Raw genomic sequence first — 17223 nt, forward strand, 5'->3', positions numbered from 1 at the left:
AATAATAAAGTTACAAAGATTGAATCACATAGCGCTAAACAGCACGTGTGTGCAGTAAATATATAGCAGAAGAATGGATTACAAGAGCAATCTCATCACAACAATGTCAGAACGCAGCTAGATGATAGGCTCCACCACACAACTGAACTGCGCAAGCACTTGACTGATCCGTGCGACGGGTAAACTTTATACTTTTATTACTGTTAAAGCTGTAAGTGATTCCATTCTCTTGCATATTGCACCTTAGTGGGGATTTTTTCTATAGTCTCTGTTTGCAGTCTGTACATACTGGAGGTTGGATTCGCTCACTGCACTGTCTGTGCAGGACGGACTGTAAACATTAACGTGTCCCCCTCCTGTATCGGAGCGTGTATCGGTGGCATCAAATCCGATCTCTGATACATTAATTAAGCTGGATCGGAGGCCGATACCGATATAATATCGGATCGGTTGCATCTCTAGTGAGCGGGTGGGGTCGACATATGCTCTTACTGGGCTGCGTTCCCACATTCAAGACACCTGTCTTGTGTCTGAGTTTAATTGCCGGCCGTCTTGGAAACTGAACACAATATAAACAGTGGGAGAGGGGTGGGGCTGAGAAAGGCCCCTTATTAAACGTTCTCAGCATATAGTACAGCTGTGCGCACTCACCCCTGGTAGGTGACAGTGAGCCCTGCCACCCACCCAACCTCTCACCCCTGGTAGGTGACAGTGTGTCCTGCCACCCACCCAACCTCTCACCCCTGGTAGGTGACAGTGAGCCCTGCCACCCATCCAACCTCTCACCCCTGGTAGGTGACAGTGAGCCCTGCCACCCACCCAACCTCTCACCCCTGGTAGGTGACAGTGAGCCCTGCCACCCACCCAACCAATCACCCCTGGTAGGTGACAGTGAGCCCTGCCACCCACCCAACCTCTCACCCCTGGTAGGTGACAGTGAGCCCTGCCACCCACCCAACCTGTCACCCCTGGTAGGTGACAGTGTGTCCTGCCACCCACCCAACCAATCACCCCTGGTAGGTGACAGTGAGCCCTGCCACCCACCCAACCAATCACCCCTGGTAGGTGACAGTGAGCCCTGCCACCCACCCAACCTCTCACCCCTGGTAGGTGACAGTGAGCCCTGCCACCCACCCAACCTCTCACCCCTGGTAGGTGACAGTGTGTCCTGCCACCCACCCAACCTCTCACCCCTGGTAGGTGACAGTGAGCCCTGCCACCCACCCAACCAACCTCTCACCCATGGTAGGTGACAGTGAGCCCTGCCACCCACCCAACCTCTCACCCCTGGTAGGTGACAGTGAGTCCTGCCACCCAACCAACCTCTCACCCATGGTAGGTGACAGTGAGCCCTGCCACCCAACCAACCTCTCACCCCTGGTAGGTGACAGTGAGTCCTGCCACCCACCCAACCACTCACCCCTGGTAGGTGACAGTGAGCCCTCATGCCACCCACCCAACCAACCTCTCACCCCTGGTAGGTGACAGTGAGTCCTGCCACCCACCCAACCACTCACCCCTGGTAGGTGACAGTGAGCCCTGCCACCTTGGCGTTGTCACAGTAGAGGAAGAAGTGGAGCAGGTAGAGGCAGGACGCCAGGAAGGTGGCGCCGACGCAGATCCTGGACGCTCCCAGCATGCCCAGCTTGAAGCGCTTCAACACGATCCCCCCTGTGATGAAACCCGCCGCCATGGCAGGCAGGGTCATCGTACCTAGTGCAGGGTGACAGAAACAGAAACTGATTTTCATTTTATTTTTTAAATAAAGAAATAAAATCATGGACAATATGGTGTGAAATTGTGAATGAAATTCTCCGGTATGTATAGTGTCGGTAAATGGTACAGATACTGTCTTGTAAATCGACAGGGTAAATCTACGGAAATAGGGTTGATGAAAAATGTTTCAACATAATATTTTTCTTACTGTGATCACATCACAGTTTTAAAAGTAAAAAGTTCCCATCGTGTCATTTAAGAAAAACTTAATTTATTTATATTTTATCCAAAATGAGTTAATAGCACAGGCAGACTCTTCACATACTAGAGCATGTCTGAAATTAATATTAGAGCTGAAATCGACATGCAAATATGAAATAAATGCTTAAACATGTAGCTATAATGTGTAATGTTAGAGACCACAGACGTGAACCTTTCAAGCCTGTTTTCTCACCTCGCTCTTTTCTGCAAGACATTACTCTATAAGCCATATCTCCAAAACTGGTCGGTCAAACTGAACAACCAATATGCCAATTTGAAGCTATGATTCCCTGCTTTCATATGACACACAAAAAAATCCAATGGCAGTCCCTCAGTCAAATTTGGCCACATATATCAAGGGATACATTTGGTACACACTTAGCCTACCTATCAGCATGATGGTCTTGGAGGCAGGCTGGCCATACACTTGCTCCATGAACTTGGGCTCGTATGTGAGCAAGCCGATGAAGCTGTTCAGAGCGACCAGGGACACCAGGAGGAACAGCCTGTAGACGCCGTTGCTGAACAGCCTCTTCAGAGACGGGAAGAAGTCTGGCCGCAAAGACACAAGCACACAACCACGGTCCATCACCAATCAAGATACATCATTGGGTGTCAGAAAGATTAGCAGGGTGGTTAGCAAAGCTTAATTACATCGGCTTGTTTTGGATTGAGCTCTTAAGGCCTATTCGTACTCCAGTTTTAGGTGATAAAGTGAACACATGACGTCACGCACCCGGTGATAAGCGCCGTCACCCGAACACATCTCTCTGCTTTTACTAACCACAGTTTGGTCACCTTATGATCTAACACTGGAGTATGAATATGCCTTTACACCCCATCGGGTGTAAGGCCTACTTGTGTCACTTTAAAAACTCCACATGTAGTAAAGTGCTGCGGGTGTGGATTGCATGAATGTATAAGCGTGTTGGACTCTGCTCTGTTACAGAGGTTACTACACGGCACGCTCCTAGGACTGTCACCATGATGTGTAAACAGAATAAGCATGCACAAGCATGTCACTTGTTGTTTAGTCCGGACTGAGCTTTTAGTCCCTTTTTTCCTAGAGAGAGAGAGAGCTAAAGAGACAGATATGTTTTGTCAACTTTGACCTAATTAGATAAGCTTACACTTCATCGATCCCAGGTTTTATTGCATAATCCACTCTATGCATTCAGCCGCCCAGTGAATTTCGTCAGCTTTGTTTACATTATTTATTTTTATACTAATCCACTTGTTTTTCTTATACAAGGGGAATATAGTTATAGACTCACAAGCTCTTCTTAACACTTTTCATTGGTTTAACTTGTACAAAACTTGACGGAACATTGGTTCAAAGGAGCATTGGTCCGAGGTATGCTGGGGGTCGGGAGAGGGTTGGGGTTAGGTTTAGGTGTGCTGCCCCGGGGGAGGTTAGGGTTAGGGTGAGGGTTTGAGAGGTAGGTTGTCGTTCGAACACATTAACCCCCCCCCACCCACACACACACACACACACACACACACACACACACACACACACACACACACTTGACCACTTTCATTCTCAAAATGTTTCCAAAATAGCCAAACAAAAGCCGATCTTGTAGATCGGCTATCTTCGTTACTTTTGCGCACCTCTTTGTACAAAGAATGTCAAATATGGCATAAATACTACTAATACTGCTACTACTGCTAATACTACCACTACTACTGCTGCTGCTGCTGCTGCTGCTGCTACTACTACTACTACTACTACTACTACTACTACTACTACTAATCATCATAAAAACATACAAACAAATATGGAGATACAATAAAAAATGTCTATGCCCGACAAAATTGAATTTGGCACCTTTAGCCAGGCCAGCAAAAGTGACCGTCTTGTCTGTGTCCTGGTGTGTAGCGGGCTGGTCCTCCGGCAGGAAGTCCTCCTGCTCGGGCTCCTGCTCGGGCTCCTCCACGGCGGCACTCGGCTGGCCCTGCTTGGGCAGAGACTTTGGCAGGAACCAGAACGGGAGCCCGGCCACCAGCATGAGGATGGTGGTCAGGAGGAAGCCCAGCCACCAGGCCCCCACCCAGCGGTGGTCCCTGTGGTCGATGGTCACGGTGTCTGGGGAGAAGAGACAGAAGGACAGTCAGGAGGAAGACAGTCAGGAGGAAGCCCAGCCACCAGGCCCCCACCCAGCGGTGGTCCCTGTGGTCGATGGTCACGGTGTCTGGGGAGAAGAGACACGTACGGCATAATCAGGGGTCGTCGTCGCCATGTTGGCTTGTGTGGTGGACATCTTTTGTCAACATTCAATTTTGTTTTGCCACAGACAAACACGTGCACCCTGTCTTCAAATGCAGTGAACCAACTTTAATAGGGAAACAGCAGCGTTTAGTCCTATGCGGCCTTCATCTTTTATATGAAAAAGATAGCCTGATGAAGGCAGCATAGGCCGAAACGTTGCTGTTTCCCTATTAATCCGTTTAGGCCTGACTTCGAAATTTAAAAAAGTATTTTTAAAATGTATTTTTTTCTGAAAAAACTCATGTGGTTCATATAATAATAATAATAATAACAATAATAATAATAATAATAATAATTAATAATAATATTTCATGTCAAGGACCCCAAAAATGATATGTAATAGGCCACAGACCCCCATCTGAAAATTGTTCCAGGAACCCCCCCAGAAGCAAAGATTTGAGTTAAAAAAGTCTGAAAGAATATATTCAAACATTTGGGCCACATTTTCACGATTTAAAATAAATAGCAGAGCTCCAAGCTCATCTTGCGGCACTCGGTGCCGCGCTAAGAGCTTGTAGATCTGTTATTTTTCAATAGCTAAAGTATAACATAATGCTTGAAACACCAAAAGGGGTTCCCGAAAACCTGGAGACTTGACATTCAGTAAGTGGGTCAAAATAAGAACATTATAATGTTGTTATGGAAAAAAAGAAAATCTAAACTTTGCCACGGACAAGACCAAGTTGTTGCCACGGACACATCTGTGACACATGTTGGTGACCCCTGCACATAATGGTTGATGGTAACACTCTGGGAGAAGGACACAACATGGTTGATGGTAACACTCTCTGGGAGAAGGACACAACATGTTTGATGGTAACACTCTGGGAGAAGGACACAACATGGTTGATGGTAACACTCTCTGGGAGAAGGACATAACATGGTTGATGGTAACACTCTCTGGGAGAAGGACACAACATGAAAAGTCAATGTATAACAATCTGCGGGGTCAATTTGTGGAATGGTCTGGCTGTAGAACTCAAACAAAGCACCAACATTGTACAATTTAAGAGGATGTATAAAAATGACTTACTTAACTATTACAGAGTGGAGGATGAGGCACATTGATTGTCTCGGGCTATACTTGATTACTTAAAGGTTTTTTGACATTCATTTTCATTTATTTTTCTTTTTTCTTTTAGGTTTTATGACCTCAATTACACCCAAAAAACCTGATTTTCTGTGGTCTGAAGTTTTCTTTTGGGTTTTTTGCCTTTTGAGCTACAATGAAAACAGGCAACACAGTGAAACAGTGACATCTGCTGGCAAATCCCATTGACATATATGGGATTTGCAGTAAGTGATGTCACTTACTGCCGGCAAATCAGAGCACCTGTTTGAGCCAGAAAACCCCAGATCACAGAAAATCTACTGAATGTTAAAAGTTCATGTTTTTTGGGTGCAATTGAGATTAGAAAACCTAAAAAAAACAAGAACAATTCCAAAACCTTTTTTTTAATGTCACAATCCCTTCAATTACTATTCTTACATACACATGTACACATGTACGTGTGTATATGTGTATGTATGTATGGATGCAGTAACACTTGGATTATATGTTTATTGTAATTACTTATTGGTGAATGTTTAAGATGGGGGTAGGAGTAAATACGTTTTTACTTCTTCCTACTCCTTTTTGAACTTCAGGTGCAGGATCAACGATCACATTGTTGTCATTATAATTTTCTTATTTCATTCAAAAAAGAAATATACATGCATTGTGGTTATATATATATATATATATATATATATATATATATTGTTTTTTATTATTATCTTATTTGACTGTTTTACCTGAAGGTTTCAAAATAAAGATAATCAAATCAAAATAAATAAGATGGTAACACTCTCTGGGAGAAGGACACAACATGGTTGATGGTAACGCTCTCAGGGAGAAGGACACACGCTAGCAGGGATTTGGGTTAGTTGCAGGCAGCTGATGCCTGCAACTAATTCAGTTAGGGGTGGACGAATATTATGTGTAACCTCGGCTACATTGAAAATGAGGGACTGTCCTCAATTGTACTTCTGAGTATAAATAAAGGTGCTGATGATAATGATGATATCCGTGATTGTTGATCTCATGTTTTCTCTCTACTTTTTTTCATTTCAAGAACCCCCGGTTGAATGCATAATTATGCCACAGACCCCCGCTTATGTCTGGGACCTTAATATACAACGGGAGGAGTCTTCAACTCAGACCAAAGACCCCTTAGCCGAAAGAGAGGTGAAGCAGGGACTCCCGCTAGATGAGAGAGAGGTGAAGCGGGGACTCCCCCCCACTACATGTTGGATTCATGTTAAATGTGTGTTTTCAGAAATCGGATGACTTAAACCCTTCACTACTTTGAAAACATGACCTTTGGCTCGATACTCATGGTCTGCTCTTTTTAGCCTGCAAACCAAAACCTCTTTGCCGAGGCTATTTTCGACAAAAGTTCCACCCCAAGAGAAACACAATGCTTTCCGTTGTCCCAGTAGGGACGAAAGGTTCAGAGGAATGGCTTACCTAAATCCACAGTGTCAATGTCCACGTAGATCTTAGCACATAACGAACCCATCATGTACCCTGCAATTGGACCGAACATCCCTATGGTCTGGATGCATGCTGGAGAGAGAGAGAGAGAGAGAGAGAGAGAGAGAGAGAGATATGATAGTACCAGTAATCATTGCTATAGAAAGTGTTTCGTAACAGCCAGTAATGCAGATGTTTAACAATAATAAATGTTATGCTCTCAAGAGTTAAAGATCTATAAGGGTTCATTTGGTTACCAACGTACTATGCATCATTCAGATGGGGACCTCCTGGAACACCCCTCAAGGACCACTGGTGGTCCCCGGACCACTGGTCCAAAACCCCTGTTCTATGATGTCACTGAGCATCATGGACGAACCCAGGCAACATCATGAAAATCACATAAACATAATTGTCCAGGTGAAAATCACCCAGGTTTAGTGTTCTAGACGGATTCAAGTCCAGTAAGCACCTCCATAACTCACAGAGACCCCTTTTCCACTGGTTGATTCCCAGTGGGAACCGGTTCAGTTCCTTTTGGTTCTTAGTCCATGAGCCAGAGCTCCTAAATTAGAATGTTAATTATGAATTGAGTGAGAAAAAACATACCTATATTAAATTATTTATAGGATCAATATAAGTAAATTAATTATGATAACCCTTCCACAGTAGTAGCTTTTATGTATTTATTTTTGCATATTTTCCTATATAATGCCTTATTTGCGTATTTACATTTGTAAAAAATTGTAATACAATAAATCAAAGCAGTCAACTGGGGAAGTTCCATGGTGATAACAATCTTATATAGGTATGCTTTTGCCCACTCTATTCATAATTAACATAATTAACATGGCTCATGGACTAAGAACCACAAAGAACTGAACCGGTTCCCATTGGGAACCAACCGGTGTAAAAGGGGTCAGTATGTAGAAGGCAGTGTAGAACGTTCTCCTCAGTATCTCACCTATGTAGAAGGCAGTGTTCTCCTCAGTGACTCACCTATGTAGAAGGCAGTGTTCTCCTCAGTGACTCACCTATGTAGAAGGCAGTGTTCTCCTCAGTGACTCACCTATGTAGAAGGCAGTGTTCTCCTCAGTGACTCACCTATGTAGAACACTTGTTCTCCTCAGTATAACTCACCTATGTAGAAGGCAGTGTTCTCCTCTCGGGAGAAGTCGTCCAGGTAGGACACTCCTAAAGACACGACGGGAGTCTCTCCAATGCCTCGGAGCATGTTCCCCACAAACACATACACCCACATGGAGGAGCCAGCCTCCTTCTCACAGCCTGGGTGGAAACACACAAGACACATCTAGACTCAGCTGGTGCAGTTAGAAACATGCTTTTGCCAAGTTCATTTTCTAGTAGGAAAGGGCATTTTATCAGGTATTTGACCAATCTGGGAACTAAATCGCTACCAAGAAATTTCTTAAGGTTTTTCTAAAGGTGTACTAAAAGTTTGAAATGCAACTACTGTGGGCAATTTGAGTTATTAGCATAATTTATGTGACCATACCACCATACCACGAACATCCTATATAAGGCAAAATAAATGTCAAAATGTCATCATTCTTTAAGTAGCATGTGACATGAAACTAGGAGGTTTTCATGATTCTGAATCCATACCATTCATTGGGCCATATCCACAGTTTTTTGTGTTTTTTGTGCAAAACAAATGCTTGAAATGGATTCAGAATCATGAAAATCCCCTAGTTTCATATGTCACATCCTACTTAAAGAATAATTACATTTTGACAGTTTTTTCCTTATATAGGAAGTTAATGGTATGGTCACATAGTATGCTAATAACACAAATTTCCCACGGGAGTTGGATTTCAAACTTCTAGTACATGTTATTAGACACCTTTAGAAACACATTGGTGAAGACATTTATTGGTAAAGATTTAGTTCCCAGATTTTCATAGGTTTCTCTTACTATAGGTATATAATATATTGTCTGGGATAGCATTGTGTATAGATTAGATAGAGATAGAAACGGGTATGCCTACACCTATAGAAACCCAGGACTATAGTTATGCACTGTTTTACATATTTTCAAGATCGCAATGTATAAACTAAAACTGAGGAATTAACAAAAAGAGTATTGGAAGATCTCAGTTAAATCACAAAGAAATATGTTCTTGGTATATCAAAACACGTCTACTAAATCTACTATAGCTCACAGCACAATGCGACACGTTATGAGCCATAAACTTGTAGATCTTGCTTTTTAGTCACCTTTTATTTTATATTTTTTATGGAGGGATAGACAGTAGGCTGACAGGAAATGGGGAGAGAGATGGGGGGGGGGGTGACATGCAGTAAAGACCGTCGGGATCGGGAGTCGAACCCGCGGCACACTGCCAGACTGGATTACCAGCCAAGGTGCCTGGACCGCTGAGCCACGGCCCAGGCACATCTTGCTTTTTTGGGGTCATTATTTTTTCTGACCTTGTTGAATCTTACCCCTGACTAATAATATTACAGAAATAAAACAAATTAACAAACAAACAAATAAACAAACAAACACTGAAAACAAATACAAACTGAACTAACACTAAGCCTTTACAATTTAAACTGACAAAACAAAATGACAAACTGAAAAAGAAAAACTATAATAACCCTGCACAGAATATGATCCAAAAGAACGCTGCCGTCACGCCACCTGCTTTACGGATGTCCTGCAGAGGGCAGTGTGTCTGTAGTGTCACCTGCTTCATGGTGTGTCTGTAGTGCCACCTGCTTTATGGTGTGTCTGTAGTATAACCTGCTTTATTGTGTGTCTGTAGTGTCACCTGCTTTATGGTGTGTCTGTAGTGTCACCTGCTTTACAGTGTGTCTGTAGTATCACCTGCTTTATTGTGTGTCTGTAGTGCCACCTGCTTTATGGTGTGTCTGTAGTATAACCTGCTTTATTGTGTGTCTGTAGTGCCACCTGCTTTATGGTGTGTCTGTAGTATAACCTGCTTTATTGTGTGTCTGTAGTGTCACCTGCTTTATGGTGTGTCTGTAGTGTCACCTGCTTTACAGTGTGTCTGTAGTGTCACCTGCTTTATGGTGTGTGTGTGTCTGTAGTGTCACCTGCTTTACAGTGTGTCTGTAGTGTCACCTGCTTTATGGTGTGTGTGTCTGTAGTATAACCTGCTTTATTGTGTGTCTGTAGTGTAACCTGCTTTATGGTGTGTCTGTACTGTCACCTGCTTTATGGTGTGTCTGTAGTGTCACCTGCTTTATGGTGTGTCTGTAGTAGAGCTGCCAACGAATATTCTATATCCGAATATATTTTCGAATAAAAAAAAAAAATGAATAACCGGATATATAAAATTAAGGTTTGAATAAAAAATAATAATAAAATATATTTTTTATTTATTATTATTATTAGTTTTCGCGAGACGGTGCCATGGGTAAGCGACGCGTTGTGACTTGTGAGCTTGTAGATGAGTTATATTTGCACGCGACACGCCGACACCGGCATACATTAAAGAATAAATCAGCTCTGCCTTGTACTCTTCCTAGCAGCGCAGCCTGCGTAGTGAGCACAGGGCGGGCGGGGCCGCGGGAGCCTTTTACGTTCAGACGGGAGAATCATGAAGCGACTTTATCCTTCAGGAAATTATAAGAAGATAAATAAAATGCGTAAGGATGAAATGTGGTGCCGGGTCCGGGAGCAGCAGCAATGCAGTGTACTGTTCTGTGAATTAATACTGCCTCCGTGCCTCGTTTTGATAAGGCTGTGTGGTAGGATTGCTCATTTAAGAAAAAAACAAGTTTTACTGGAGAAGGGAGAATGCATGCGTTGTGTTGCAACTTGCTTTTCAGCAGCACCAATGTGCGGAGAGAGAGTTGCGCCAGCAATGCAATCTTAAATGTTATGTCTCAGGTTGTATTGGTGTAAATATAATTATTAATAAATCCGAATGGCTCAAATTGAAATCCGAAATCCGAATGGGTCGAATTGCTCGAATCCACGTGGGTTTTTAAAATCCAATTAAAAACCCAATCCAATTTTTGGACAATTACGGCAGCACTAGTCTGTAGTGTCAACTGCTTCATGGTGTGTCTGTAGTGTCACCTGCTTTATGGTGCGTGTGTCTGTAGTGTCACCTGCTTTATGGTGCGTGTGTCTGTAGTGTCACCTGCTTCATGGTGTGTCTGTAGTGTCACCTGCTTCATGGTGTGTCTGTAGTGTCACCTGCTTCATGGTGTGTCTGTAGTGTCACCTGCTTTATGGTGTGTCTGTAGTGTCACCTGCTTTATGGTGTGTCTGTAGTGTCACCTGCTTTATGGTGTGTCTGTAGTGTCACCTGCTTTACAGTGTGTCTGTAGTATCACCTGCTTTATGGTGTGTCTGTAGTGTCACCTGCTTCATGGTGTGTGTGTCTGTAGTGTCACCTGCTTTATGGTGTCCTGCAGACGGCAGCTCCTCCGGCTCTATGCTGGTCATGCAGGGTCCCGTGTCTGTGGCATTGGCGTGTGCGCTGTGTGTCATACTGCTCTCATACGTGTACCTGAGACATGGAGACAGTCATGACAAACACATGATCATCACCTGTCATGAACAGTGTTGGGCAGTAACGAGTTACTATAGTTACATATTACTGTAATATTATTACTTTTTTCCAGTAACGAGTAGTATAACGAATTACTCTGCAGAAATAGTAATATAGTAACTATTTACTCCGCCAAAACACGCTTCGTTACTCCTTACTTTCACTTACAAATGAGAGTCATTTGTTTTGTATCATTCGTTGGGTTATGCACTCACAGTAGATGGTTGTTGCATGGCATGCAAAAATAGAACAGATCTACAAGCTAACGGGTAAAAACAGACGTGCGTTGTAGCTTGTAGATCTGTTTTTGTTGGCCTGCACAGCCTGCGCACAGTTATGACGTAGCGTATGCGTCTGGGGTCTCGTCTCAGACTCGCTTCAATTCCAAAAAACAACAGAGACAGACAGAGACCATATGAAATGTATCTGTATTATTTATTTTGCATTCTTGTCTGTCAAAGATGCCAAGTATATTAATGTCCGTTGTAAACTTTGCTTGTGCAAAAAAAACACTTTATCTAAACGTGTTGAAGCAACTGTTTAAAGACGCACGAGAAACACAGAGCTCCCCCCCGTGCAGGCAAAACAGACTGGATTTGAAACGCCAGGACATAAATAGAGACTATCTGAAGAATTGGCTCGTCGCTGGGTGTATTGTTGTAGACGAGAGGTTAAACCGTCCCTCATGAACAGTTGACACGGCCTCATTTAATCAGATCCATCATGGTCCGCCCGGTGCCCGGAGTCAGCACTGTTTAATGCAATGTATTTGTGTGTGTTTAATATACGTTTTTTTTGTTGAATTACTCATGACAAAGTAAATGTAAATATATCCATAAAATAATCAAGCATCACGCTAGCAGACAATACACTAGTTCTCTCTTTCAATAATTGTATTATTATTATTGTTATTATAATATTTTCACAATCTGATACACAGATAGGCTACGCTTTCTACTTTCTGCTTGCTTATGTTATGGATATAGGCCTAGGCTATACTGTTGACATTTACAACTTTGTCAACAAAAATACTTATACATGCAATGATGCACAAATAAATTGCATTAAACAGTGCTGCCGGGTGGGTCTTTGCGCAACCGCTCTGGCATTGGAAAAATAAACTTTGAGGTCCAATGTTAGGCTGCCTCCAATCTGAGAACCCATCAGCAAATAAAGGAATATAGCAGCGCCCTCTTTTTCCTTTGAATTGGACGTGAGTCAACAGTCTGTCTTGAGAGGCTGCCTCAAAAAGGTCAGAGACTGTTGCTTTATTTTATTGTTTGTTATTTATGTATACAATATATAGGCCTACTGTCCGTTTTGAGATGCTGCAGCCATGTGTGTGCAGTTCAGATAGTTGATGTTGAAACCCAAATGTGGAATATGCAGCATAAAAAGGCTGATGAGAGACTGTTGACAATTTTTGTTTTATATCCTGCAATTATTCAGTTTGGCTGATTGGAGACTTCTTATTCCAATGAATTGGATTCAGTTGTAAAAGGAGCTGGCTAAACAGATTGTGTTATTTTTGCGGGTGGAAGGGGCCCGGTTGAAAAGTAATATAAAGTAATATGTAACATAATTACTCTTGTTTCCAAGTAATAAGTAATGTAATATTATTACTTTTTATAAGGAGTAATAAGTAAAGTAAAGATATTACTCTCCTAAGTAATATTGCCCAACACTGGTCATGAATGACACATGATCACAATATCAGTCGTGGAAAAGTAACTATACATTTTGAGGTAAAACAAAGGCTGGTCAATATCTGAAAGCACATGAGGTCACACGCACCCTGGGCAACCTATGCTGTAGAAGCTATCATTTGTTTGCGGGCTGAAGTTGCGGGATTTTAGCGGAAGTATCGCCCAAGGAAATGACATTGAATGCTTTACAAATCAGTTCACATTCTCCACGAAACAAACAAGTGTTGTTATTGGTCTGGAAAATATCGTATCCGGGGGAAATACATCTGACGGATGTTCCGGACGATACATCCGCCAAAGCTTCTCTGCCTTATGTTGTGACCAGGCTTTTCTTTTCGCAGATAAGTAAGCCTGGGACCGAGGCTAGGTCACACGGGGAAAACCCTTTACTTTTACAGTTTGTGGTAAAAGATTTCTTTCTAAAAATGTATGAAGAAAAACATATCGGACCGACCGGAAGTGTCGCAGTGCTGCACACTGCAGGGAGCAACATCATTTGAGAACGCGCATAAATCATTTTTCATCAATTTATCGAACGCAAACTGTGGGGAATATAAATTGACAGTAATGAGGGTGGACTGTTTTGACGTGCGGGATTTGCAGCCATGGGGTGTTTAATGGCCTTTTGAAGTTATGAGATGGTCTAGGCAGGGGTCTTTGAGAATGACTGGTATAAAAGCATAGTCAATTATAAATGGAAGTGTGTGTTTACTGACCGTTCCATGAAGAAGTGAGGCAGGGCACTGCAGAAGGCCCCGGCAGCCATGACCAGACAGCCAGCCGCAATCAGCCTGGGGCGATGGAGCTTACCCCCAAAGTAGCTCACAAAGGCTATTACTAACAGGTTGCCTGGGAGAGATGGATAGATGAATGAATGGATGGATGGATGGATGGATGAATGAATGAATGAATGAATGAATGAATGAATGAATGAACGAATGAATGAATGAATGAATGAATGAATGGGTGGGTGAGTGAGTGGGTGAGTGAGTGAGTGAGTGAGTGAGTGAGTGAGTGAGTGAGTGAGTGAATGGATGGATGGATGGATGGATGGATCGATGAACGACTGGATGGATGGATATATGGATGGATGGAAGACATCGTATCAGTCAGATCAATCAATCAATCAATCAATCAATTAAATTATTTACTTACTTGGTAGCACTGGTGCTCCCAATAAAAGAGAGGAAAAGAGAAACCCACCAAAATGTAATAGATTTTTGTTTTGTATTAATTAAAAAACAACAATAAAATAGTGTTCACCTGCTTAGCCTATTTGGATAATATTAGAATTTCGAAGATCAAAATCCAATGTGTATGTAAATACATATTGTGCGGCCAGCTAGGCCTACTATAACTGATGTGCACATCAAATAGTTTTTTTTTTATAATTGTTTTGATCCTACTATGAATGCAATGGTAAAAGCACCAATACTGCAATTTATTACTACTTTGTTACAAATAAAAGTACGGAATTGAAAATGTACTTGAATAAAAGTACAAAAGTATCTGCAACAAATGTACTTAAAGTACTAAAAGTAAAAGTACTCATATTGCAGGATTTCCCAGTTCAAAATGTGTACAAAATCTATTGAAAATAGCAGATCCACAAGCTCACAATGCGCTGCGATATGAAAAGGGTTGAAAACCACTTTTTTGGACTGTGTCCCAAAAGAGAGATTTGATTGTGCCTGGGACCCAAACTAGTGAAAATAAGCAGATCTAAAAGCTTGTATAGATCGGCTATTTTCACTACGTTTTCTAATTTATGGAATTTCTTATATTTTTCTTCTATATTTCTTCATGAAATTACTAAACAAAATCATTGAATTTGTTTTAAATGAATTCATGAAAAATGTTGCCCTTTTCTTTGGGAACGTTTCTTTGAAAACGTTTCGAAATAATAGTTAAAAAACTAAATGTAGGAAACAAAACATTAAAGGGTACCCACTAAAATGTGACCGCGACACATGCAGTCTCGGGGAACAAGTTCTGCATGGCCTGGCTAAACGTACCCATCTCAAAGCTTCCATTGATGACTCCTATGAGTGAGCTGGGAATCCCAAACCTCCTTTCAATCTGGATGATGGAGCTCTTCATGTAGGCGTCCCCAAAGGACTTGGCAAAGTACAGGTAACACATCGATGCGATGAATATCTGCAGAACACACGCACGCACAAACATGCACACACGCACGCACGCTCGCACACATACACATGTTTTCTTTTCTTCTTTTTTTTTTTTTTTAATATCCCACGATTTTGTAACCCATTTTTCACCCCTGTGTCAATCATCTAATGTGATCCTGGGCTCTACACACCCTCCACCAACCTAGTCCCCATATATGGGGGACAAGGGGAAGAGCAACAGACTTGAACTCATGCTTCCTTCATGCCTCAGTGTCCAAGTTGCTCCTTTACACCTGTCAGGGGGGAGTTTCCCTGGTTGGACATACACATGTTTATACATGCAGGTGATGACAAAGTGGATAGGCCTATATATATAGTATTTGGCACCTCATAAGTGTAAATCATATAGCCTACAATTGAAACCTGCTACTGCAGTGATTTTCTCCTGTGTTCAATGTGTTTCTGCGTTTGTGTGTGTGGACGCAGGACGAAAATATCCGTTATGCAAAAGATCCATATACTGTAGGTATAGCCCAGGCCTACGTAGCCTTTGAATATTTTTACACAGTGATGACATTGTGTTTTTCTGTTTTACACGGTGATGACAAAGTGTTTGATGTTTTACACAGTGATGACAAAGTGTATGATGTTTATACACGGTGATGACAAAGTGTTTGATTTTTAAACACGGTGAGGACAAAGTGTTTGATGTTTAAACACGGTGAGGACAAAGTGTTTGATGTTTTTACACGGTGATGACAAAGTGTTTGATTTTTAAACACGGTGATGACAAAGTGTTTGGTGTTTTACACGGTGATGACAAAGTGTTTGATGTTTATACACGGTGATGACAAAGTGTTTGATGTTTAAACACAGTGAGGACAAAGTGTTTGATGTTTTTACACGGTGATGACAAAGTGTTTGATGTTTTACACGGTGATGACAAAGTGTTTGATGTTTATACACAGTGATGACAAAGTGTTTGATGTTTAAACACAGTGAGGACAAAGTGTTTGATGTTTTTACACGGTGATGACAAAGGTGCTGACCTTGAGCTTGGAGCAGCAAGGCTCTCGTGGCCCCGCCTCCTTGGTGTCAACGCTCATGATGTCACCGTGTGGATGTGGTCAGAAGACACAGGAAGATGGAGATGCACCAGATCTGTCAAATGCAGTCACGTTAATTACAAATGCACTTTGCATACTTGTACTTATTTGTCCTAATATTTACTTGCGGCAAGCAGAGTGCACAAGTAATGCGATCGGCTGGGTATGTAAGTCGGTGTCTGTCCACCATAAGGGACCACCATTCTTGATGACGTAACTAAGGTACGTTTAGTGATCGTCTGGGTATACATGTATGTATGTCGGGGTAATAATGGTGGTCCCTCATTGGCTGTTGATGGTGATGTAACTAAGGTACGTCTCAAGGTTGGTATAACGTCAATAACGGGTCTAAAGGATTTAGAACAGCAGTTGTAATAGACATTAGTTAGTAGCAGTACTTGCGCGCTCTGCTTGCGCACAAGTAGGTATGTATGGCAGGCAGGCAGGCAGGCAGGCAGGCAGGCAGGCAGACAGACAGACAGACAGACAGACAGACAGACAGACAGACAGACAGACAGACAGACAGACAGACAGACAGACAGACAGACAGACAGACAGACAGCTCTCCTGGACCGGGTTCGAGTCCAGCTCTTATGTCAGTATGTATATCTTATCTATGAGAGAGAGAGAGAGAGAGAGAGAGAGAGAGAGAGAGAGAGAGAGAGAGAGAGAGAGAGAGAGCTTGTGAGGAGGGCACTTTGCAGGGGTGCATACTTAGTTTCGACTAGTCATTGGTTAGACATAGGTTAAGGTTAGCTTTAGGTGTGCTGCCCCGTGGGAGGTTAGGTTTAGGGTGAGGGTTTGAGATAGGTTGTAGTTGTAGGACTAATGACTGGTCTAACCAAATGACTAGTCTAAACTACGTACTGTCTAAACTAAGTACTGCACCCCTTTGCGGTGAGGGTCTACATAAGTACACAACACATCTTAATATGTGCTTGTAAAAACGGTGTTAAAGGGCACTGGCT

At 42.4% G+C, this 17223-nt stretch overlaps 1 protein-coding gene across 1 annotated transcript in view; it reads right to left on the reverse strand.

The window, feature by feature from the left end:
* The window catches only part of LOC310856558 (solute carrier organic anion transporter family member 1C1-like), a gene marked incomplete at both ends in the record, with an annotated part of 23297 nt that extends 7042 nt beyond the window's left edge, over window positions 1-16255 (reverse strand). The window contains 9 exons of the mRNA XM_083762029.1: window positions 1518-1713; window positions 2365-2529; window positions 3809-4066; window positions 6759-6857; window positions 7905-8051; window positions 11157-11272; window positions 13737-13869; window positions 15036-15177; window positions 16199-16255. Coding sequence (XP_083618155.1) covers window positions 1518-1713; window positions 2365-2529; window positions 3809-4066; window positions 6759-6857; window positions 7905-8051; window positions 11157-11272; window positions 13737-13869; window positions 15036-15177; window positions 16199-16255 — 1313 coding nt within the window. The remainder of the gene's footprint in view (window positions 1-1517; window positions 1714-2364; window positions 2530-3808; window positions 4067-6758; window positions 6858-7904; window positions 8052-11156; window positions 11273-13736; window positions 13870-15035; window positions 15178-16198) is intronic.
* Between the last annotated feature and the right edge of the window lie 968 nt (window positions 16256-17223).

Source organism: Protomyctophum parallelum (genome assembly GCF_964188405.1).
Source record: "Protomyctophum parallelum genome assembly, chromosome: 3".
Lineage (NCBI taxonomy): Eukaryota > Metazoa > Chordata > Actinopteri > Myctophiformes > Myctophidae > Protomyctophum > Protomyctophum parallelum.